Genomic DNA, 26,245 nt, shown 5'->3' on the forward strand with positions numbered 1-26,245 from the left:
ACGCCTCTCCAGTTCGCGAACTCTCCCTCTCTCATCCTCGTGGCGTTCCTCATCCTGTCGCTCGGCGCAGTCCCCAAGCGTGCGTCTCACTCCACGGCCCACTCACTTCCTTGGTGGATCTCAACATCACCGATCCGTGCACGGGCAACGGTAAGTCCTCGTTTAACGCGGTAGATTCGTTACTAAAAAAGACAAGTGCCGCGTCAAGCAAAAACAACTTCTCCCTGTAAACAACGCGACGCTAAAGTTTGGCGAGATATACGGATGGACGCGACAAATGTCTGGCGGTACGTCGCCTCATTACTGTATCGTTCCGAGCACCGTATCACTCCGCTCAGCTGCGCAGCTCATGAAAGTAGTTCGTCGTCGACCGCTCAGAGACCCGCGTTGTGCGAGAAGCGTCCCCGAGCGGAAGAGCCGCGTTATAGCGAAAACGCATTGTGTGAACACCACGCCGCGTTAAGCGAGGAATTTCCGTGTATTTTTTTTTCCCTGATGGAATTAAATCTGAGAGGCGCACGCTCGGAATTACGCAGGGACGGGACGGGAGTCCACACGCGCACACGCACGCGCGCAGACGCGGTGCGTGAAGTCCACCCGATGGCCATTGCGTGTGCACTGCAGTGCCACGCGTTCCTCTGTACGAGTCCGTGGGTCTGTGAGTCCACACATCTCTGAGTCTCTTTGCGACTCTGCGGGCATCTAAGCACGTCACGTGCTGGGAGCATCAGGGATCGGGAGGTTGCCACAGTAACCGAATATAAAAGCTGCCGGTACGTGGAGCGGAACGTCGGACCTCGTGCCAGAACAACACGCGGAACCAACCCGAACACGCGCACACGCCACAGCAGCGGCCACTCCTCATTGTCCAAGCTTCCGCGGTCGTTGAGCAGGCGACAGAGGGAAATAATTGTTTTTTCTAAAGCCAAAGTCTTAATAATAAGAAAACATCAACTTGTAATAATATTATTATCGCGTGATTTGTTTTACAACTTTTGTTTCTTCCTCCTATGAATCAATAAACTCCGTCAATGACTGTAACAATCGTGCGAATGTGTCACTGTTTTTCAAAAGGCCGGGTGCGACCTCCAGTCTTGTTCTCGGTCGGCCTTTTCACGCCGTCTGTGGTCATCTGGACCAGGGTCGTTGCCCAAAACGTTAGCTCACAGAGAGAGGGAGGGAGGGAGGGGGGCACAGACGATCGTGATGGCAGCAGCTCGCGCAAACAATTGCCCACGCTCTGTAGTCCTCTATCAAGCTTTTGTCCGCCAATGAGTGCTGTCACGTGGGAAGCAGCCGGAGCACTCGGGGGGGGGGAAACCGCACGCGTGCGACGGGGAAACACTCTATCCCGTTCAGACGGAGCAGGTGGAGTCCGCGTGCTTGCTGTAGAGCACACCGCCTTCTCGTGCGTGATCCACCAACCCTGGATTACTAGGCACCGTGGCCCGCGCCGGTTGACCTCGCAGTCCGGTTAGCAACTCTCTCTAAATTCGAAGCTTTCGTGACTGCAGGAATTACTCGTTGGTTCTTTCGGTAAAGTCACGTAGAAAATCAAATCAAATAATAATAGAATACGACGTTTCGGTTGCAACACAAGCAACCATCATCAGGTAAGGATGAATGATAAAACACAGAAACGGGAACAGCATACGCAGACACACATGCAGAGAGAGACACACACAAAGACACCGAGCGAGACACACACCAAGAGAAACAGGTGTTAGTGTTTTGATTGAAAGCTTTCGTGACTGCAGGGATTCATATTCTTGGTTCTTTCGGTAAAGTCACGTAGAAGGGAAACAATAAAATAAGAATAATAAAAATATATAAAGCAATAAATTTCTCACGACGTTTCGACTGCAACACAAGCCATCATCATCAGGTGTGAAATCCACAGCAAGAAAATTTGAAAAAGTGGCGTTTTTTTAACGTAAGCACCACGGAGAGCGATTTGACAGTTTGTTCAGATGGACGAGTCCATCTATGTTCTGAAAAGAGGGGGGGGACGAAAATAATGGATGCGGTCTGAAAGCCACTGTAAGCGAGAAGTTGGATTCTGGCTTAGCAGTCATTGGAAGGATTTGATAAACCATTTCGGGTCTTAATTGATTGTTCACGCTTACAGTGGCTTTCAGACCGCATCCATTATTTTTGTCTCCCCCCTCCTCTTTTCCGAACATAGATGGATTCGTCCATCTGAACAAACTGTCATATCGCTATCCGTGGTGCTAACGTTAAAAAAACCCGCCACTTTTTCAAATTTTCTTGCTGTGGATTTCACACCTGATGATGATTGCTTGTGTTGCAGTCGAAACGTCGTGAGAATTTTATTGTTTTATATATTTTTATTCTTCTTATTTTATTGTTTCCCTTCTACGTGACTTTACCGAAAGAACCAAGAATAGGTGTTAGTGTGTGTCTCTCTCTGCATGTGTGTCTGCCTATGCTGTTCCCGTGTCTGAGTTTTTATCATTCATTCTTACCTGATGATGGTTGCTTGAGTTGCAACCGATACGTCGTATTCTATTATTTGATTTTCTACGTGACTTTACCGAAAGAACCAAAGAGTAACTCTCTCTCTTATCTCTCCGTTCTCTCTCCCCCCCCCCCCCCCCCCCCAGTATCGCCAATCTTGACCCTCTCCTCTCTCCCTGCCGCCTCTCTGCTTCTCGCCTTCCTGCGACTCGCACGCACGCGCTGGCTGCGCTAGCCCGGGGTCACAAGGTCGAGTCTTTTCGGCTCGAGTCAACCCGGCTCCCCCGAAGGCTCTCTCGTTCCTCACCGAGCTCACGCTCCTGCCTCTCTGCCACGGCGATGTCCCTTGTTGCTCCACGCGGCACACCACAGAGAGCCGGGGGAACTGCCTACACGGGATCACCCGTCTCTCAAACTCACTCCCCTCTTCCTTTCTGCTCATCGCATCTCTGCTTCTTCATCCCTCCCCCACAGCCCCTCCCCTCACCCCCGCCGCCGCCCCCCTGTGACGCACGCGCCGCTCCGTGCGCGGTGACGTTCCGGGAAGGCTCGGCGCGGGACGAAGGAGGAGGAGGAAGAGGAGGCGGAAGAGGAGGCGGAGGGAGGAGCCGTGGCGATGTGAGCGGTGGCGTTGAGACGAGGGCACCACCATCATCATCCCCACCATCACCATCATCCCCACTATCCCCACCATCACCATCATCCCCACCACCACCCGCGTCTCCCCCACTCGCCTCCTCCCATCACCACCGCCTTCTCGCGTTACCGGATCCCGGCAACGTTAGCGGTGTGGGCGGACACCCGCAAGATAGTGCAGCAACTCTCGCTCTCTCTCTCCCTTATCTCTCTCTCTCCCCCCTCCTCTGTCTTCTCTCCCCGGTTCTCCGTTTCTGGCCTCCCACGTGCGTCTCCCCTCTTAGCCTGTGTGCTCTCTCTCCCCCGGCTCTGCCTCTCCCAGTATTCTGTTCCTCACTACGCCCCCCCTACCCCCTCCACTCTCCCCTCCCTCCCCTCTCTCCCCTCCCAGGTATGTGACCAAACCTGAATTGTGCCCGCAGCGCGTTCTCAACTGCATGCGCGCTCACTGCCCCTCCCCCACCGCAGCCTTTGCCGCCCGCCCCTCCCTGCCCCCCATCCCTGCCCCTCTCGCTGCCCCTCTCGCTGCCCGTGCCAGCCTCTGGCTCCCGCGTACCGCACTGAGAGTGATCGGCCGGCCCGCAACCGTGGCTGTGGCGGCTGTCCCCGGGAGGCTGCGGGTCACGCGGCGCCCGTGAGGGGTCACGCGGCGCCCGTGAGGAGTCACGCGGCGCCCGTGAGGGGTCACGCGGCGCCCGTGAGGGGTCACGCGGCGCCCCTGAGGGGTCACGCGGCGCCCGTGAGGGGTCACGCGGCGCCCGTGAGGGGTCACGCGGCGCCCCTGAGGGGTCACGCGGCGCCCCTGAGGGGTCACGCGGCGCCCGTGAGGGGTCACGCGGCGCCCGTGAGGGGTCACGCGGCGCCCGTGAGGGGTCACGCGGCCAGCAGCGACAGCCTTCAGGTTCATCCAGCCCACAGCCTCGTCGCACATCATAATAATAATTAATAGTTACTATAATTATCATAATGAATAATTACTATAATAATGAATTATTAATACGCTTATGCCGCCGGATGAATGGGGGGTGGGGGGAGGTTGAGTAACCGAAAGTGTTCCGTTCAAACAATCGTTGAAATGAGTCACTCAGTGTCTGCTCGAACCCTAACGCTACCCGCCACTAAGCTCCTAACACGAACTACAACTTGCATCTCTTAGCCTCCCAACTGTAACAACAACAACAACCCCAGCCTAAACCCTACTCCTAACGCCAACCCTCACCTCACTCCGAACTCTAACCCCAAAACGCAAAACAAACCTCGAATCGCCCGTGAAGGCGCAGACGAAGAAGGGGATCGTCACAGACACCGACTCGCCCCTCCCTCCCTCCCTCCTCCTCCTCCGCCTCCTCCTCCTGCTCGCGGTTCAGCCCGGGTCGCGCATTCATCAACCGCGCGAGGCCGCGACCCCCCCCGCGGGCTTTAGGGTTGGACTCCTGGACAAGGGGCTGGGGCTAAGCGCTGCTGCTGGGCCATGTGGACAGCATCAGCAGGTGTTGTCATCATCAGCAGCAGCAGCAGTATCGTCATCATCATCAGCAGCAGGAGCAGAGAAGGAGCCGAAGAATGACTGTTTGGGAGTATGCTGCCTCGGCGGCGATGGTGCTGGGGGGAGCCGTGCCCTACCTGCCCCAGTACCTCGCCATTCGCCGCTCCGGGAGAACAGAAAACTTCTCTCTGCACGTCTGCCTCGTGGTGCTCACGGCCAGCGTGCTGCGCGTGGTGTTCTGGTGAGCGAGCGCGCGCTACGGATGGAGCTCGTTGCGACCATCATCATCATCATCAGCTGTAGCACTATCATCGTCATCAGCTGTAGCACCATCATCGTCATCAGCTGTAGCACTGTCGGTACCATCAGCTGTATCAGCAGTACCACTATCAGTACCATCATATGTATCAGGAGTAGCATTATCAGTACCATCAACAGCTGTATCACCACCAGTAGCACCATCATCATCAGCAGTACCACTATCATCGTCATCAGCTGTATCATCAGTAGCACCGTTAGTACCATCAACTGCCGTATCACCAGTCGTACTATCACCAACAGCTGTATCAGCAGGACAATCATCATCATCATCGTCGGTATGAGCAAGACGATAGTTTCCAGTGTCACTATCATCGTCATCGTGGACATCACAAGCATCACAACCACCAGTCACACCCAGCTCGAGTGCTTTACAATGCAGATGCCGATAAGGAGTTAAACATTGTTTAAACTGCCGTCACCACCACCACCACCCTTCTCGCCCTCTCAACAACTCGCGTGTTTAGTGTTGTTGTTGTCGTCCCCCCCGCACCTCCGATTAAATCACGATTGGCTACGTACGGTGCGAAAGAAGTTCAACGTTCGTACAAACACACGTGGGGGTAACGAGGCCAAGGCCCCTCCCCTCCTCGCCCACCCCTCTGTAATTATGGCAATTGCCAAACGCCATCCCAAACCCGGAACCCAACACGACCTGAACAGAACCAAGCCCTATACCGCGATCCACGACCAGCGAACCATCGCCACTAGGGAGACAAAGGCGGCCGGGAGTGGTGCTGGCCACCCACCCCTGCATGTACCGTACGGGCGTTCATTAGCTGCTCGCTAACAGCACTTGCTCCAACAGTCTGTGAAGGCTGTATGGGGGATCTTTGCCTTTGTTGTTAAAATGGAATGGGTGGTGGTGGTGCTGTTGGTCGGTGGTGGTTGTGCGGTGGTTGTTGATGTGATGGGTGGTTGCGGTGTGGTGTTGATGGTTGTGGTTCTCTACGGTGGTAGTTGGCGTTTCAAGTTGCTTACAGTGACTTTTGACTTAAAAGCTTTGGTGACTGCAGGAATTCATATTATTTGGGTCTTTCGGTAAAGTCTACTTACGAACACTCGACTTACGAACTTTCAGAGATGCGAACAAACCTGTCCGGATGTCCAGTTGCCTGTTCGGACCGAGAGTCGTAAGTTCAACCGCTGCGCAATAGATGGCGGTGGTGGCATCTACATCTGTAGAACGTGAAGAACCAGTGGCCTCAACATCTACAGGAGATTATAAAACGTTTAAAAGCCATTCCCCGTGTTTAGTGTACACGCCGCACAAACACGTTTGGAATCGACAGAAGTAAAGTTGGACTCACGAACAATTCCACTTACGAACAGACCTCTGGAACCTAACTCGTTCGTAAGTAGAGGAGTCCCTGTATTTTGTCGAGCCAGGGGAGGCCTGAAGGGGCCAGGATAGTCTACCGGCAGAGGGGCGATGTGTCGTCTATAGTTCACAAACGAGTCGTTCGCGGTGTCATTTACTAGTTTGACCCCGAGATCTGTAACGTCCAGCGTGATTCAGCGGAAGCATCGTTTGCCGTTCACTACAGCCGCAGCATTAAGTCAGGGCGGCCGCTTGATCCGAACCGCGAGCCTCTGCAACGGGCGCGGCTGAATGCACCACAGCTGGGCAGCATCGCCACTCTGGGGCCTGATGATGGTGAAGTTGTTTTTAGTTGGGGAGTAGGGGCCTCATCTTCGTGGGGATTGGAGGTTTGGGCCAATGTTAGTGGAGGGTGGTAGGAACAATATTATTATTGTGGGAGAGGCAATGTTAGTGGAGGGTGGTAGGAACAATGTTATTATTATTGTGGGAGAGGCAATGTTAGTGGAGGGTGGTAGGAACAATATTATCATTGTGGGAGAGGCAATGTTAGTGGAGGGTGGTAGGAACAATGTTATTATTATTGTGGGAGAGGCAATGTTAGTGGAGGGTGGTAGGAACAATATAATTATTGTGGGAGAGGCAATGTTAGTGGAGGGTGGTAGGAACAATGTTATTATTATTGTGGGAGAGGCAATGTTAGTGGAGGGTGGTAGGTACAATATTATTATTATTGTGGGAGAGGCAATGTTAGTGGAGAGTGGTAGGAACAATATTAATATTATTATTGTGGGAGAGGCAATGTTAGTGGAGGGTGGTAGGAACAATATTATTATTATTGTGGGAGAGGCAATGTTAGTGGAGGGTGGTAGGAACAATATTATTATTATTGTGGGAGAGGCAATATTAGTGGAGGGGGGTTCGGGCAAATTTTAGTGGGGAGGAGGAGGGGGCGAGCGTTCGTTCCGTGACGTCTTTCCACTTGCTGGGCACATTCACAGAGCCCAGCTGCGACATCTCGCACTTGACAGTGGCGGATCCGGGGGGCGAGGGGATGGAGGGGCGGAGGGCAAATGCGAGTGGATACGTCAGCAAAGTGAATGAGTTAATGAGTGGCAGCATGAAGGAGTTAATGAGTGGCCGAGTAAATGTGTGAGCGGTTGAGTGAGCGCGTTAGTTACTGGGTGACTTTGCGGTTGAGTGACTCAATGAACGGGGAACAACACAAACAATCAGACCATTCACCTCCTTCCCAAAGCCCCCCCCTTCATATCTTATGGGCCACGCGGGGCCTTCTGGGGGGGGGGGGGGGGAATTGCAACATTTGGGTCTCAACACGACCCGAAAACTCTGGACGGGTGTTGTCATTCAGCGTTATCGCGAGAGCGTCACGTGAGCGAGGCGTCGTGTGGCTAAAAATCGATTAAAAATCGATTATAAATCGACGAGTTTTGAGTATCTCCCCCCCCCCCCCCCAACAATCTCCATGCCTGACGCCCACCGTGTCTGAAATAAAATCTGCGAACGACTCGAGTGGAGAGTGACCCCAAGAGAGAATAACAGTGGCCGTGCCGATGCTTATAGGGAAAATAATCATCACAGTTCCTGAGGAACTGCACTGTGGCCATATTTGTCTCGACCACGTGATGCACGCTGAATCGACAACCGCTTTGTTTCTACCGGAACAGCTCCGGCAATTCGTTTAGAACCTTATCTATATCCATCTCATCATAGTTGATGTTTATATATAAAGCTAAATAGAGGCATGTTATAATGGGACCTTTATGTCAGTATCAAAGTATTAAAAATACGAATAAAAGTTTAACCCTTTCTGGAAATAAAACAGGCGTTAAGAGGTTTCACTTTGCCAGAAAGGGTAAAACCTCTTCTTATTTTTCATACTTTGATACTGGCAAAAAGTTCCCATCATGAAGCTGCTCACCCCGAGCTATGAATGCTTGGGTTCGTGCATTGTCCTCGTACTGTTCTTCGTGCATTGTCCTCGTACTGGTCGTCTTTCGGCGTTCTTCTGTCGTCTGACACTGTTGAGACGAGGTAATGATGAAGGCTGCTGTCTCTGGCGGAGACCAATCCGTTTCAAAGACAATGCCATCAGCTATGATCAGAGCATGTGTTGTTTGCACGTTCACCACAAGTGCTGTGTGTGGTTAATGCAGTGAACTTGACTCCTTGCAAGAGGTTTCTATTTGGTGTCTGAGCTTAACACCTCCTGATTTATTGCCAGAAAGGGTAAAAAACAATTATAATTGTCCATGCGCATGTTAATAGGATTACTTGAGAGCAATGCAGGGCATAATATTTAATTATCATTATGAAGAGAGATTATGGAAAGGCGGAACTTGTACTCTCGTGGAAGTGCCTTACGCCGATCATCCATGCTCCAGGCCGGCCGAGCAGCGGCGGCTCCCGTGGGGGGGTGGGGGTGAACTTAGTTCGTATAAATTTCTGCAGTCACGAAAGTTTTAAGTCAAAAGTTATTTCGGTTCGGTGTTCTCGCTCCGTTGCCAAATCGGCCCACGGCTGTTTTATTTTTACCCCGGTGATATTTCGGGGGTGGAGGTTACGTTGTTTTCTTTAACGCGCACTTTGCTTCCAGCGACCCGAGTTCGATTCCCGAACACGGCCAAAATCAGCGGGGGGTGATGTCTGAACGAGTCCTGGGCGCTCCCTAGGCTGGCAGTAGCGGCAGCAAATCATTTACTTGAAACGAAAGCGATGACCATAAGGGAGGCCTTCATCCAGCAGTGGATAGATCACTGCCGCTGAGGATCACGACTCTGCGCCTGTGAGACGGCCGTCTTCTTGTTGTTGCTGTCGCGCGCAGGGTGTGGAAGCGCTTCGAGCTGCCGCTGCTGCTGCAGAGCGTGGTGATGATCGCCGTGATGATGGCGATGCTTCACGTGAGCACGAGGGGGGGCACCACCGGTGGAGGAGGGGGCAGCCCCCGCGCCACGGACACGCGGCCACGCAGACTCGTCGGTGAGACGCGCGCGTCACCACTCTCACTCGCTCACCTCGTCAACTCTCTCTCCCACTCCCTCTCTCTCCCACTCTTTCACTTCCTTTTCCTGCTCTACCTCCTCCACCACCACCACCCTCTCTCTCTCTACGCCGCACTTTCACTTCCACCACCACCCCCTCTCTCCGCTAGAGGGCGGCGTTCCCTCGTCCCTGTTCGGGGTCTGCGATCCCCTTGGCGTTGGGGTTCAGGTTTTTAGGGGTTCAGGTTTTTAGGGATTCAGGGATCGATTGCGGTGACAAGTGGAGGGGATAGATGGCCTCCCTTCCACCTGTTGACCCCCCTCACATAGATGGTGCACTGTAGTGTATTGTATTGATACCTAGCGAAGGTGGATGTTGTTAATGGCTATCATTGCGGCGGCTGGTGATGCTGAAGTCTTACAATGGTCTGCGTAATCGTGCATAGTCCACATGCCGGACGATGATAGTGATGATGATGTGTAAGCTTAATTTGCGTGTTAAAAAGGATGATCCTGTTTTAGGCAGTTACGCGGCTATTTTACACGGGACATCCTTCATCATCCTACATCATCCTACATCATCATCCTACATCATCATCCTACATCATCATCCTACATCATCCTCCTACATCATCCTCCTACATCATCATCCTACATCATCATCCTACATCATCATCCTACGTCATCCTTCATCATCCTTCATCATCCTTCATCATCCTACATCATCCTTCATCATCCTACATCAGCCTTCATCATCCTACATCAGCCTTCATCATCCTACATGATCCTACATCATCCTACATGATCCTACATGATCCTACATCATCCTACATCATCCTTCATCATCCTTCATCATCCTACATCATCCTTCATCATCCTACATGATCCTACATCATCCTACATGATCCTTCATCATCCTTCATCATCCTTCATCATCCTTCATCATCCTTCATCATCCTTCATCATCCTTCATCATCCTTCATCATCCTACATCATCCTACATCATCCTTCATCATCCTACATCATCCTTCATCATCCTTCATCATCCTACATCATCCTACATCATCCTTCATCATCCTACATCATCCTTCATCATCCTACATCATCCTTCATCATCCTTCATCATCCTACATCATCCTACATCATCCTTCATCATCCTTCATCATCCTACACCATCCTACATCATCCTTCATCATCCTTCATCATCCTTCATCATCCTTCATCATCCTTCATCATCCTACATCATCCTTCATCATCCTACATCATCATCCTACATCATCCTTCATCATCCTTCATCATCCTACATTATCCTTCATCATCCTTCATCATCCTTCATCATCCTTCATCATCCTACATCATCCTTCATCATCCTTCATCATCCTACATCATCCTACATCATCCTTCATCATCCTACATCATCCTTCATCATCCTACACCATCCTACATCATCCTTCATCATCCTTCATCATCCTTCATCATCCTTCATCATCCTTCATCATCCTACATCATCCTTCATCATCCTTCATCATCCTTCATCATCCTTCATCATCCTACATCATCCTTCATCATCCTACATCATCCTTCATCATCCTTCATCATCCTACATCATCCTTCATCATCCTACATCATCCTACATCATCCTACATCATCCTTCATCATCCTACATCATCCTTCATCATCCTTCATCATCCTACATCATCCTTCATCATCCTTCATCAACCTTCATCATCCTACATCATCCTACATCATCCTTCATCATCCTACATCATCCTTCATCATCCTACACCATCCTACATCATCCTTCATCATCCTTCATCATCCTACATCATCCTTCATCATCCTACATCATCATCCTACATCATCCTTCATCATCCTTCATCATCCTACATTATCCTTCATCATCCTTCATCATCCTACATCATCCTACATCATCCTTCATCATCCTACATCATCCTTCATCATCCTACACCATCCTACATCATCCTTCATCATCCTTCATCATCCTTCATCATCCTTCATCATCCTACATCATCCTTCATCATCCTTCATCATCCTTCATCATCCTTCATCATCCTACATCATCCTTCATCATCCTACATCATCCTTCATCATCCTTCATCATCCTACATCATCCTTCATCATCCTACATCATCCTTCATCATCCTACATCATCCTTCATCATCCTTCATCATCATCCTACATCATCCTTCATCCTACATCATCCTACATCATCCTACATCATCCTACATCATCATCCTTCATCATCCTTCATCATCCTTCATCATCCTACATCATCATCCTTCATCATCCTTCATCATCCTTCATCATCCTTCATCATCCTACATCATCCTTCATCATCCTACATCATCCTTCATCATCCTTCATCATCCTTCATCATCCTTCATCATCTTACATCATCCTTCATCATTCTTCATCATCCTTCATCATCCTACATCATCCTTCATCATCCTTCATCATCCTACATCATCCTCCATCATCCTACATCATCCTTCATCATCCTTCATCATCCTACATCATCCTTCATCATCCTTCATCATCCTACATCATCATCCTACATCATCCTTCATCATCCTTCATCATCCTACATTATCCTTCATCATCCTACATCATCATCCTACATCATCCTTCATCATCCTTCATCATCCTACATTATCCTTCATCATCCTACATCATCATCCTACATCATCCTACATCATCATCCTTCATCATCCTACATCATCCTTCATCATCCTTCATCATCCTTCATCATCCTTCATCATCCTTCATCATCCTTCATCATCCTACATCATCCTACATCATCCTTCATCATCCTACATCATCCTTCATCATCCTACATCATCCTACATCATCCTTCATCATCCTTCATCATCATCCTACATCATCCTACATCATCCTACATCATCATCCTTCATCATCCTTCATCATCCTACATCATCATCCTTCATCATCCTTCATCATCCTTCATCATCCTACATCATCCTTCATCATCCTACATCATCATCCTTCATCATCCTTCATCATCCTTCATCATCCTTCATCATCTTACATCATCCTTCATCATCCTTCATCATCCTTCATCATCCTACATCATCCTTCATCATCCTTCATCATCCTTCATCATCCTACATGATCCTACATCATCCTACATCATCCTTCATCATCCTTCATCATCCTTCATCATCTTACATCATCCTTCATCATCCTTCATCATCCTTCATCATCCTTCATCATCCTTCATCATCCTACATGATCCTACATCATCCTACATCATCCTACATTATCTTTCATCATCCTTCATCATCATCCTTCATCATCCTACATCATCCTACATCATCCTACATTATCTTTCATCATCCTTCATCATCCTTCATCATCCTTCATCATCCTTCATCATCCTACATCATCCTTCATCATCCTTCATCATCCTTCATCATCCTACATCATCCTTCATCATCCTTCATCATCCTTCATCATCCTTCATCATCCTTCATCATCCTACATCATCCTTCATCATCCTTCATCATCCTACATCATCCTACATCATCCTTCATCATCCTTCATCATCCTTCATCATCCTTCATCATCCTACATCATCCTTCATCATCCTTCATCATCCTACATCATCCTACATCATCCTTCATCATCCTTCATCATCCTTCATCATCCTACATCATCCTTCATCATCCTACATCATCCTTCATCATCCTACATCATCCTTCATCATCCTACATCATCCTTCATCATCCTACATCATCATCCTACATCATCCTACATCATCCTTCATCATCCTACATCATCCTTCATAATCCTTCATCATCCTTCATCATCCTACATCATCCTACATCATCCTTCATCATCCTACACCATCCTTCATCATCCTACATCATCCTTCATCATCCTTCATCATCCTTCATCATCCTACATCATCCTTCATCATCCTTCATCATCCTACATCATCCTTCATCATCCTACATCATCCTTCATCATCCTACATCATCCTTCATCATCCTACTTCATCCTTTCGGATCCTCCTTTACCGCCCTTTTACTACTGGACATCTGTGAAAGAGAGCTTTATAGCTCATCGGATTTCCCCAGTATACATATTGTGATTCCGATTTCCGCTTTCCAGCCTCCACATCCTCCTCCCCCACTCCTCACTCACCCCCCTCCCCCCCTTCCCCTATCCCTCCTCCCCTCCTCCCCCAGCCCTGCGCGCAGAAGACTTCTGGCGCTGGGACTCGTTCTGGGACTTTGCTACGTGCGCCGCGGTGCTGAGCGTGGCCGCGGCCGTGGCGAGCGCGTGGCTTTGCCGCGGCTCCCCCTGGGCCGTGGAGGTGCTGGGCGCCGGCGCCCTGCTCTGCGAGGCGATGCTGGGCGCCCCGCAGCTGTACCGCATCCACCGCGCGCGTTCCGCCGCGGGCATGAGGTCAGAGTCGGAATCTGCGTCTGTCCCGGGAGGTAATCCCATGAGTTATGACGCCGCTTTGACCGCAGTAAGGGGTACACGGGGTAAGAACGGTACAACACGCAAACAACACGGGGGGAGGCGGAGAGGAGCGGTATCAGTTCCGCAATTTCCAGATTTTAAAAGTCGAGAGGTGGTGGGGGTCAATTGCAATCCTCACCCACACCTCCACTCCCCTCCCGACAAGATCCGCACACTGCATGAGACACAACAGTCGCGGGGTGCACGCGACCCCCTCCGTATACCACGTGGTATTTCCCGCACGCCGCAGAGCACGTGGGTACAGCGCTCGGTGCACTCAGCGTGGCATTCCGCGTGGCGGCCGGCAGAGGGCAGTGCGGCGGCATCGTCCTCTTGAACCTCCACGCCGAGGCAACCAATCCGGCGGCACTGGCGGTCAGCGGCGAGGCAGACGGACACACGGGGCCGCACACGGACATTACAAGCTAAGCAGGCTTGAGCCCGGATACAGTGTGGATGGGTGCATAACAGGTGCTATAGGCTGCTGCTGGGGGAGGCGACGTTGTGGGCAGCAGAGGGCAGTGCGGGGAAAAAAAATAAAAAATCGTAAATTGTACTGCATTTCATTGTCCCCGCGACTTGAAACAACTCGCTCCCCACCGTGGTGAAACATAGTCAAAGCAACCCCAAAGGTGACCCCACCAGGGCTTGGGGCGGCCTTCATCCAGCAGTGGATTGACCAACGGGGGTCGACCCATCCGTTCAAGAAGTCTCAGAGCAGGCGGTGGTGCATCCCCTCCGTGCCGGAGAACGGCCCGCGGAAGCGGCTGGCAAAGAGCTACCGCTTGGAGGGCAACACTCGCCCCAACCCAGCAGACAACGAGTCACGTTTGTCCCGTCACACTCGGGCCTGTATATACGTTACTTAACATTAATTAAGATGTTATATATGTTCGGAAATAAATATAAATCACATCCAATTATTTACACGAGTTATTAGGCCGGACGTGAGTTGGCACCTTTGTGTAAAATATCGGGGTCCTGTAAACCGCGAGGGTTCCCCAATTAGCGAGCTCCCCAATTAGCGAGCTCCCCAATTAGCGAGCTGCGCCTCTGCCCCCTACAATTAACCGCCCCATGCACCCGCGCGGCTCGTGTAAGTGATCATCATCATCATCAGCAGCAGCACCACGACCTACTCGCCATCATCATTAGCATCAGCAGCAGCGCAGCGCCAGTTGTGTGGGGCGCACGTGGGCAAGCCCCCCCCCTCTACTCCCCCCCCTCTACTCCCCCCCCCCTCGGTGTGTGTCGCTGTCAAATCGGCGCGTGGGCAATTTCCAAATCCTGCCGTCAAATTTTAGTTTTGCATCTCGTGACATTAACGCGTTGGGAAGAACGGAAGTGGTGGGGCCCTGAACCCTCCTGCCCCCCCCCCCCCCCCCGCTGGGAGGTGAAGGGGGGGGAGACGAATTCCTTGGAGGTCCCCGAATACCTCCCATGACGTCACGCGGACCCCACTCACGCTGGCTGTGAAACCTCGCGCCTTGGGATTCTGTCAAAGATGGCGGAGGCTGCTCCCCCTGACTCCCCCACCCTCCATTATTTCCCTCCCCCGCCCCCCCCAGCGTGGCCATGGTGTTGCTGTGGCTGGTGGGAGACGTCTTCAAGACGTTCTACTTCGTGGCGAACGCGGCGCCGCTGCAGTTCCGGGCGTGCGGAGTGACCCAGGTGTGCATGGACGTCGCCATCCTGGCACAGGTGGCACGCTACGGCCACGCGGGCCGGACGTCACGCGGGGGCTGGGGGGTCGGCGGGGGCCGGGCGGGGGGGCCAGGAGCAGCAGCAGCAGCAGCAGGAGGAGGTGGTGGGGGTGTGGGGGCTCAAGGGCGAGTGAGACGTGGCTCTGAGAGCCTGCGCTGGGCCCCGTGTTGCGTCATCACGGGTGGACAGCTTCAGGGAGGTCGTCATTGGATCTCCCGGCTCGGAAGTTTGAGACCCAAATGGGGTGGGGGACGTTTCCTGGCCACGGTCCACCCACGCGGTTGCGTTCCACCGCAGGTGTTACGGATGACGTACTACGTTTAACTTTTTTTCTCACTGTACGTAGCCACCAGTGCTCAATCGGAGATCGGTATGTCGCGTGTTGGTGGGGTAAAGTGTGGGAACTCCCACCCACTTCCAAGGACGTCTCGCTAGCGTGGGAGATGATGGGTCTCTCGCTCTCTCTCTCTGGCGCTCCCTCTTAACGGCGGCCAGCAGTGAAGTGAGCAAAGCAATTGCAGGGGCTGCTCCTCTGCCCTTGCAGGATTCATTTCTAGAGCACGAGGGCGGATTGATTTGTCGAGTTGCCACGCGTCACAGACCCACGTGGTGTGCAAAACTCCTCCACGTTTCCCCGTCAAGTCGATGGGCCGAACAAGACAACAAAAACATCAACCCCGGTTTTGGATTTGCTCACAAAAGCGAACGTGGTTGGTGAATGGATAGACGTGCGTGTGTGTATATGTGTCTGTCTGTGTGTGCATGTGTCGACTCAGCCTTAATCAGTAGCCAGGGTGATGTGTAAACATAACCACTGGAGGGCAGAGGAAAAGACAAAGGCAGCCGGGTGTGGTGCTGGCCACCCACCCCCTCGTGAAGCCCTACCGACCTTAATTAGGTGCTCCTCGTGAACAGAATTTGCCCCAACAGTCTGTTCAGCCTATACTGGGGGGGTATATTTGCGTCGTGTGGCCTTGCCTTCATTTGGTGCTCGCGAGCACTAGCCGCAACAGTCTGCGTCGACTACACGTTGAGTGTTGTCCATCAGTGTGAATGGATGCGTGTTGTCCATCAGTGTGAATGGATGCGTGTTGTCCATCAGTGTGAATGGATGCGTGTTGTCCATCAGTGTGAATGGATGCGTGTTGTCCATCAGTGTGAATGGATGCGTGTTGTCCATCAGTGTGAATGGATGCGTGTTGTCCATCAGTGTGAATGGATGCGTGTTGTCCATCAGTGTGAATGGGTGCGTGTTGTCCATCAGTGTGAATGGATGCGTGTTGTCCATCAGTGTGAATGGATGCGTGTTGTCCATCAGTGTGAATGGATGCGTGTTGTCCATCAGTGTGAATGGGTGAGTGTTGTCCATCAGTGTGAATGGATGCGTGTTGTCCATCAGTGTGAATGGATGCGTGTTGTCCATCAGTGTGAATGGATGCGTGTTGTCCATCAGTGTGAATGGATGCGTGTTGTCCATCAGTGTGAATGGATGCGTGTTGTCCATCAGTGTGAATGGATGCGTGTTGTCCATCAGTGTGAATGGATGCGTGTTGTCCATCAGTGTGAATGGATGCGTGTTGTCCATCAGTGTGAATGGATGCGTGTTGTCCATCAGTGTGAATGGATGCGTGTTGTCCATCAGTGTGAATGGATGCGTGTTGTCCATCAGTGTGAATGGATGCGTGTTGTCCATCAGTGTGAATGGATGCGTGTTGTCCATCAGTGTGAATGGGTGCGTGTTGTCCATCAGTGTGAATGGATGCGTGTTGTCCATCAGTGTGAATGGATGCGTGTTGTCCATCAGTGTGAATGGATGCGTGTTGTCCATCAGTGTGAATGGGTGAGTGTTGTCCATCAGTGTGAATGGATGCGTGTTGTCCATCAGTGTGAATGGATGCGTGTTGTCCATCAGTGTGAATGGATGCGTGTTGTCCATCAGTGTGAATGGATGCGTGTTGTCCATCAGTGTGAATGGATGCGTGTTGTCCATCAGTGTGAATGGATGCGTGTTGTCCATCAGTGTGAATGGGTGCGTGTTGTCCATCAGTGTGAATGGATGCGTGTTGTCCATCAGTGTGAATGGATGCGTGTTGTCCATCAGTGTGAATGGATGCGTGTTGTCCATCAGTGTGAATGGGTGAGTGTTGTCCATCAGTGTGAATGGATGCGTGTTGTCCATCAGTGTGAATGGATGCGTGTTGTCCATCAGTGTGAATGGATGCGTGTTGTCCATCAGTGTGAATGGATGCGTGTTGTCCATCAGTGTGAATGGATGCGTGTTGTCCATCAGTGTGAATGGATGCGTGTTGTCCATCAGTGTGAATGGGTGCGTGTTGTCCATCAGTGTGAATGGATGCGTGTTGTCCATCAGTGTGAATGGATGCGTGTTGTCCATCAGTGTGAATGGATGCGTGTTGTCCATCAGTGTGAATGGGTGAGTGTTGTCCATCAGTGTGAATGGATGCGTGTTGTCCATCAGTGTGAATGGGTGCGTGTTGTCCATCAGTGTGAATGGATGCGTGTTGTCCATCAGTGTGAATGGATGCGTGTTGTCCATCAGTGTGAATGGATGCGTGTTGTCCATCAGTGTGAATGGGTGAGTGTTGTCCATCAGTGTGAATGGGTGAGTGTTGTCCATCAGTGTGAATGGATGCGTGTTGTCCATCAGTGTGAATGGATGCGTGTTGTCCATCAGTGTGAATGGATGCGTGTTGTCCATCAGTGTGAATGGATGCGTGTTGTCCATCAGTGTGAATGGATGCGTGTTGTCCATCAGTGTGAATGGATGCGTGTTGTCCATCAGTGTGAATGGATGCGTGTTGTCCATCAGTGTGAATGGGTGCGTGTTGTCCATCAGTGTGAATGGATGCGTGTTGTCCATCAGTGTGAATGGATGCGTGTTGTCCATCAGTGTGAATGGATGCGTGTTGTCCATCAGTGTGAATGGGTGAGTGTTGTCCATCAGTGTGAATGGATGCGTGTTGTCCATCAGTGTGAATGGGTGCGTGTTGTCCATCAGTGTGAATGGATGCGTGTTGTCCATCAGTGTGAATGGATGCGTGTTGTCCATCAGTGTGAATGGATGCGTGTTGTCCATCAGTGTGAATGGGTGAGTGTTGTCCATCAGTGTGAATGGGTGAGTGTTGTCCATCAGTGTGAATGGATGCGTGTTGTCCATCAGTGTGAATGGATGCGTGTTGTCCATCAGTGTGAATGGATGCGTGTTGTCCATCAGTGTGAATGGATGCGTGTTGTCCATCAGTGTGAATGGGTGCGTGTTGTCCATCAGTGTGAATGGATGCGTGTTGTCCATCAGTGTGAATGGGTGCGTGTTGTCCATCAGTGTGAATGGATGCGTGTTGTCCATCAGTGTGAATGGATGCGTGTTGTCCATCAGTGTGAATGGATGCGTGTTGTCCATCAGTGTGAATGGGTGCGTGTTGTCCATCAGTGTGAATGGATGCGTGTTGTCCATCAGTGTGAATGGATGCGTGTTGTCCATCAGTGTGAATGGATGCGTGTTGTCCATCAGTGTGAATGGGTGAGTGTTGTCCATCAGTGTGAATGGATGCGTGTTGTCCATCAGTGTGAATGGGTGCGTGTTGTCCATCAGTGTGAATGGATGCGTGTTGTCCATCAGTGTGAATGGATGCGTGTTGTCCATCAGTGTGAATGGATGCGTGTTGTCCATCAGTGTGAATGGGTGCGTGTTGTCCATCAGTGTGAATGGATGCGTGTTGTCCATCAGTGTGAATGGGTGCGTGTTGTCCATCAGTGTGAATGGATGCGTGTTGTCCATCAGTGTGAATGGATGCGTGTTGTCCATCAGTGTGAATGGATGCGTGTTGTCCATCAGTGTGAATGGGTGCGTGTTGTCCATCAGTGTGAATGGATGCGTGTTGTCCATCAGTGTGAATGGATGCGTGTTGTCCATCAGTGTGAATGGATGCGTGTTGTCCATCAGTGTGAATGGGTGAGTGTTGTCCATCAGTGTGAATGGATGCGTGTTGTCCATCAGTGTGAATGGGTGCGTGTTGTCCATCAGTGTGAATGGATGCGTGTTGTCCATCAGTGTGAATGGATGCGTGTTGTCCATCAGTGTGAATGGATGCGTGTTGTCCATCAGTGTGAATGGGTGAGTGTTGTCCATCAGTGTGAATGGGTGAGTGTTGTCCATCAGTGTGAATGGATGCGTGTTGTCCATCAGTGTGAATGGATGCGTGTTGTCCATCAGTGTGAATGGATGCGTGTTGTCCATCAGTGTGAATGGATGCGTGTTGTCCATCAGTGTGAATGGATGCGTGTTGTCCATCAGTGTGAATGGATGCGTGTTGTCCATCAGTGTGAATGGGTGAGTGTTGTCCATCAGTGTGAATGGATGCGTGTTGTCCATCAGTGTGAATGGATGCGTGTTGTCCATCAGTGTGAATGGATGCGTGTTGTCCATCAGTGTGAATGGATGCGTGTTGTCCATCAGTGTGAATGGATGCGTGTTGTCCATCAGTGTGAATGGATGCGTGTTGTCCATCAGTGTGAATGGGTGCGTGTTGTCCATCAGTGTGAATGGATGCGTGTTGTCCATCAGTGTGAATGGATGCGTGTTGTCCATCAGTGTGAATGGGTGCGTGTTGTCCATCAGTGTGAATGGATGCGTGTTGTCCATCAGTGTGAATGGATGCGTGTTGTCCATCAGTGTGAATGGGTGCGTGTTGTCCATCAGTGTGAATGGATGCGTGTTGTCCATCAGTGTGAATGGATGCGTGTTGTCCATCAGTGTGAATGGATGCGTGTTGTCCATCAGTGTGAATGGATGCGTGTTGTCCATCAGTGTGAATGGATGCGTGTTGTCCATCAGTGTGAATGGATGCGTGTTGTCCATCAGTGTGAATGGATGCGTGTTGTCCATCAGTGTGAATGGATGCGTGTTGTCCATCAGTGTGAATGGATGCGTGTTGTCCATCAGTGTGAATGGTTGAGTGTTGTCCATCAGTGTGAATGGATGCGTGTTGTCCATCAGTGTGAATGGATGCGTGTTGTCCATCAGTGTGAATGGATGCGTGTTGTCCATCAGTGTGAATGGATGCGTGTTGTCCATCAGTGTGAATGGATGCGTGTTGTCCATCAGTGTGAATGGATGCGTGTTGTCCATCAGTGTGAATGGATGCGTGTTGTCCATCAGTGTGAATGGATGCGTGTTGTCCATCAGTGTGAATGGATGCGTGTTGTCCATCAGTGTGAATGGTTGAGTGTTGTCCATCAGTGTGAATGGATGCGTGTTGTCCATCAGTGTGAATGGATGCGTGTTGTCCATCAGTGTGAATGGATGCGTGTTGTCCATCAGTGTGAATGGATGCGTGTTGTCCATCAGTGTGAATGGATGCGTGTTGTCCATCAGTGTGAATGGATGCGTGTTGTCCATCAGTGTGAATGGATGCGTGTTGTCCATCAGTGTGAATGGATGCGTGTTGTCCATCAGTGTGAATGGATGAGTGTTGTCCATCAGTGTGAATGGATGAGTGTTGTCCATCAGTGTGAATGGATGCGTGTTGTCCATCAGTGTGAATGGGTGCGTGTTGTCCATCAGTGTGAATGGATGCGTGTTGTCCATCAGTGTGAATGGATGAGTGTTGTCCATCAGTGTGAATGGATGCGTGTTGTCCATCAGTGTGAATGGATGAGTGTTGTCCATCAGTGTGAATGGATGCGTGTTGTCCATCAGTGTGAATGGGTGCGTGTTGTCCATCAGTGTGAATGGATGCGTGTTGTCCATCAGTGTGAATGGATGAGTGTTGTCCATCAGTGTGAATGGATGCGTGTTGTCCATCAGTGTGAATGGGTGCGTGTTGTCCATCAGTGTGAATGGATGCGTGTTGTCCATCAGTGTGAATGGATGAGTGTTGTCCATCAGTGTGAATGGATGCGTGTTGTCCATCAGTGTGAATGGGTGCGTGTTGTCCATCAGTGTGAATGGATGCGTGTTGTCCATCAGTGTGAATGGATGAGTGTTGTCCATCAGTGTGAATGGATGCGTGTTGTCCATCAGTGTGAATGGATGCGTGTTGTCCATCAGTGTGAATGGATGCGTGTTGTCCATCAGTGTGAATGGATGCGTGTTGTCCATCAGTGTGAATGGATGCGTGTTGTCCATCAGTGTGAATGGATGCGTGTTGTCCATCAGTGTGAATGGATGCGTGTTGTCAATCAGTGTGAATGGATGCGTGTTGTCCATCAGTGTGAATGGATGCGTGTTGTCCATCAGTGTGAATGGATGCGTGTTGTCCATCAGTGTGAATGGATGCGTGTTGTCCATCAGTGTGAATGGATGCGTGTTGTCCATCAGTGTGAATGGATGCGTGTTGTCCATCAGTGTGAATGGATGAGTGTTGTCCATCAGTGTGAATGGATGCGTGTTGTCCATCAGTGTGAATGGATGCGTGTTGTCCATCAGTGTGAATGGGTGCGTGTAGACGTGTGTAGAGTGTTCGTACCAAACCACCGGTGTTACTTATCGCCGCGAGAGAGACAGAGAGACGGAGATGATCCACGCTGTGAGCTGTCTCTCTCCGGCACGTGTTCGCCCTCACGCAGGTGTGCACACAAAGACAAAGGTCCCCCGTGTAGCCTGCACAGACTCTCGATGCATCACAACCGATCACTTGGCGATGCTGCCGCTGCTGCGTGGGTGCACAACAATAGACAAATATATATATAAATGTGTTGTTAAACCCGCCACCACCCGACACAGCCAACTAGCAAAACCTCTATTATGGATGACATTGGTCGCGAAAGGCTACGTGTTAAACATAATAAACACAGACCATCTCAACATTCCTCGCCAAATCTGGCCTTAACAAAAAAACAAACAAGGGAATTAAATATATAGGTTACGACGTTTCAGGCAATCTCCCTTCTTCAGCACATTGAACATCTAAGCACGCCATCTACAGAACAGCCGTGTGCTATGATACAAGGGCCATGGCTGAACCTAGCACCTATTTTATACACTCGAGATGTAGTTTATGGCCACTGTTATTGTTTGTTATAGGAGCAATATAATCTTGCCATACAACCATCATATACATATATTGGGAGGTGGTGGGGAAGGGGGGGACGATGGTATATATGGGGGGGGGGGGAGGCTGAAAACCAGAGGCTTCAGTGTGCACCCCCAGTATCCCCTCTGTGTGGACGTAGCCTCCCCCCCCCCAATCAGGGATATCGAACAGCGCAGTTATTTATTTATTATTTATAACTCTTCGGGGCCATCCGTGCGAATGACGTCACCGTTGGTCAAGGGAGTTGCGCGCCGCGCTATCGATCCCAGCAAACAAAGAGTTCGATTCCTGGCTACGGCGATCGTCCAGAACCGGGGTTGCCTGCGTCCACCCACCCCCACCTCGCCCCTCCCCCATTCATCACACCGTACTGACCAGCGTGGTGAAGTATGGTCAAACTCCTCCCGCGAGCGACACGGATAAACGGAGGAAGCTTTCATCCAGCAGTGGATTGACTGGCACAAAGGCTGTGTGATATTATTGCCATTAATGGGTTACAGCTGCTCTGCAGGTGTGTTAATAATACATTTGTGAGTATTTTTGCGGTTTCTCAGGGAGGTATATCCGTCGTCGGCTTAATCGTCCACGGTATTATCCGGATCACAAGAAGCGTTCGGATAGCACACACACAGTATTTCCTGCCGTCAAAGGTTCTTTTAAATATGGGTCGCACGAACACATTCACGCTAACACAGGCACACGAAGCCACCCCCTGGGTCGACAGACCGATAGAGCAAGTTGCTGTGAGTCAACGCCGAATAAAAGGCGGACGCGGAACGCAAGGGGCGGGGAGGGGGGGGGGTTGTGTGGCCAACCCCATGCCCGGCCATCTTTGTCTCCCTAGTGGCAATGTTTACATATCACACACACGCGCGCTTTCACCGTAACGCACACGCTCTGTTACACCCGCTCAGAAAACACACACCATCACACGTACAAGACAAAAACACACCATCACACGTACAAGACAAAAACACACACCATCACACGTACAAGACAAAAACACACACCATCACACGTACAAGACAAAAACACACACCATCACACGTACAAGACAAAAACACACACCATCACACGTACAAGACAAAAACACACACCATCACACGTACAAGACAAAACCACACGTACACTCGTACAAGACAAAAACACACACCATCACACGTACAAGACAAAAAACACACCATCACACGTACAAGACAAAAACACACACCATCACACGTACAAGACAAAAACACACACCATCACACGTACAAGACAAAACACACACCATCACACGTACAAGACAAAAACACACACCATCACACGTACAAGACAAAAACGTACACTCGTACAAAGGCAAAAGATCACCCGTATAGCCTGACCCATTCCAGTCCGAGTCGACACAGGAGATGCCCTCTATCGGTTCAGATATTCGTCACCGGTGTTGGCCGTGAGCGATGATCGAATTCGTGCGGCTGGGCTTGCAGCGCGGTGCGCTAACCACGGCACCACCGCTCCCCCCTTCCCCGCCAAAGAGAAACACACAAACACCCCGCCGGGATCACGAGACGCACCGTGCAACGGTTGCTCTTAAAATTCACGAAGGTGCGTCTTATAATCCGGGCGAGGTGGTGGTCGCGAGGTGGCCAGAGAGAGCGAGCGAGCGAGTGAGCGAGCGCCAATCTCTCGGCGCTACGCTGGGCTCGGCCTCCGACAGCAACTGGAACGCGGCGTGGCTGGAGCCGCGTTCGCGCTCCGGCTCTCCGAGTCCCGCCAACTCGTGCCGCTCTCTGCCTTACTCACAACAACCACAACGAAAGGGCTATTTTGTTGTACACTGTTTTTTGTTGTTGTTGTATCGTCTAGGGGGGTTTTCTGGCCGAAAGCAACCTCACGCGAAGTTTCATTACAAAAAATAAAAAAAATGTAATCTCATGGCCGCGGGTGCGTTTTGGTTGTTTTGTGTTTGTCGTAGCAAGGATTTGCCGAGCCACGCGCAGGTGGCGAACGAGGAATCCATTAGGAAATCTCAGGAGCCGTTTGTCCTCCCCCCCCCTCCACTCTTCCTTTCTCCACCACTCGGATAAATGATTCGCTACTATTCTGTTATTCTACCAGGTGAGGCCCGCCGAACAGTGTCGCTCGTTTTCAGAAGCGACCTGGTCACAAATGATAGTGGATTATCACCACGTGGACATTTATAGCAGCCAAATGATCTGAACGCGTGGTGATGTTGATTCTAAACGCGGAGAGAAAAACCTGAGGACTCGGAGAAAAATCCACGCAACCACGGAGAGACACACACAAACTCTCCAAATATACAGCAGCAGGCATCACGGTCGGGATCGAACCCACAACCTCCTGTATACCAGGCGATGTAGTTAACATCTCCTAGCCACCGTGGCCCCATGTAAAAATGAAGTTAAATATCTCCCCCCTAGTCTCGCTGACTGCTGGGTCAAAGATCTCACGTAGAGCCTTAACAGACTGTACGCACTCCCGTTCAAGACAACGATCCCTCCCCCCGTGTCGCCTTAACAGGCTGTAGGAGGCAACTGCTACGAGCGAGTGGCACGGATGAAGGCTGGCGCGGCGCACGAGGTGAGGCAGCACGCCCGGCCGGCCGACCGGCCGAGCGAGACGACACGACACGAACTGCGTCTTCATCGGCGTATTGCCGCCGAACTCTCGCCCACACACGCATCAATTCATCCGTCTCTATCTCTCTGTCTCTCGTCATTACACACACACACACAGCCAATCGATACGCCTCTCTCAGGAGTCACCACGTGAGTTAGCGACCTCCCATCGACACGGTCTGAGGAGGATGAGGAGGACACGCAACGGGGTAGCTGCTCACGGCACGGGTCACGCATCGGTACATCCCAACCCGTGTCTCCATTCATTGTTACAACCAGACACAGGAGTGGGGGGGGGGAGAGGGACAGGAGGGGGGAGAGGGGAGACAGAGAGGGAGGAAGAGACACAGAGAGAGGGAGACGTACGTCAGGGGTGCACGAGAGGGTGTAACCCCGAGGGAGATGGAGCAATGAAATCAGCTCATCGTGTCGGTGCCAAATGGATTGTTGCATTGCAGGGCTGTGAGAGATGGTGACAGGTAGGTGGTGGGGCGAGGAGGGGGTGTCGGGGAGGCCTTCATCCAGCAGTGGATTGAGCGTGGGCCTGTCCCAAACATTCAGGAAAAGTGGCCTGGTGGATTCAGGTGCGGGAGGTTATAAACGCTGAGCTGGGACAGCCGCGGACCTGGGTTCGAATCCGATGTTGAGCCACCGAGACGACCCGCGGTTTATCCGGGCTCTCAAGCGGATGCCACTGCTCGCTGCTGCCCGGAGCTGCGTCATCGTCTGGCGGCGCGACGCGGACCGGCGAATGGATTGGAAGCTCGGAGCGAAACGGCGCGACTGCGAACAAAAATATGGCGAGGGCCAAATCTATTGTCGCGCTCTGGCGCTCCAATCCGCTCGCGGCCCCAGCGCCCTCACCCAGCCCTGCCCCTAACCCCCACCAGCATACAACCCGAGCCACTACCTTCACCACAACCCTAGCCACAACCACGAGTCTTAACACCAACCCCCATCGGCAACGCCATTCCTAACCCTGACTCGCAACTCTAACACCCACAACCCAGTAGGCCTCGGCAAGGTAAGGTAAAAAGTAAAAACCTTTACCCTACCTTTTACCCTTCAGCAGGTAAGGTAAAAGGTTAACACACTTCCCAATGTGGTTTCGACTGAAA

General features: G+C 51.1%; 1 protein-coding gene across 1 annotated transcript; it reads left to right on the top strand.

The window, feature by feature from the left end:
- Positions 1-3,003: 3,003 nt before the first annotated feature.
- Positions 3,004-26,007, top strand: LOC116944044 (solute carrier family 66 member 2-like). The gene is made up of 6 exons (XM_076068194.1): positions 3,004-4,841; positions 9,085-9,239; positions 13,471-13,690; positions 15,319-15,499; positions 25,030-25,089; positions 25,813-26,007. The coding sequence occupies exons 1-6, from the start codon at positions 4,678-4,680 to the stop codon at positions 26,005-26,007; spliced, it is 975 nt and encodes a 324-aa protein (XP_075924309.1). The 5' UTR covers positions 3,004-4,677.
- Positions 26,008-26,245: the final 238 nt, after the last annotated feature.

Source organism: Petromyzon marinus, chromosome 20 (assembly GCF_048934315.1).
Source record: "Petromyzon marinus isolate PM22_M1 ecotype Great Lakes invasive population chromosome 20, UKy_Petmar_22M1.pri1.0, whole genome shotgun sequence".
NCBI classification, from domain to species: domain Eukaryota; kingdom Metazoa; phylum Chordata; class Hyperoartia; order Petromyzontiformes; family Petromyzontidae; genus Petromyzon; species Petromyzon marinus.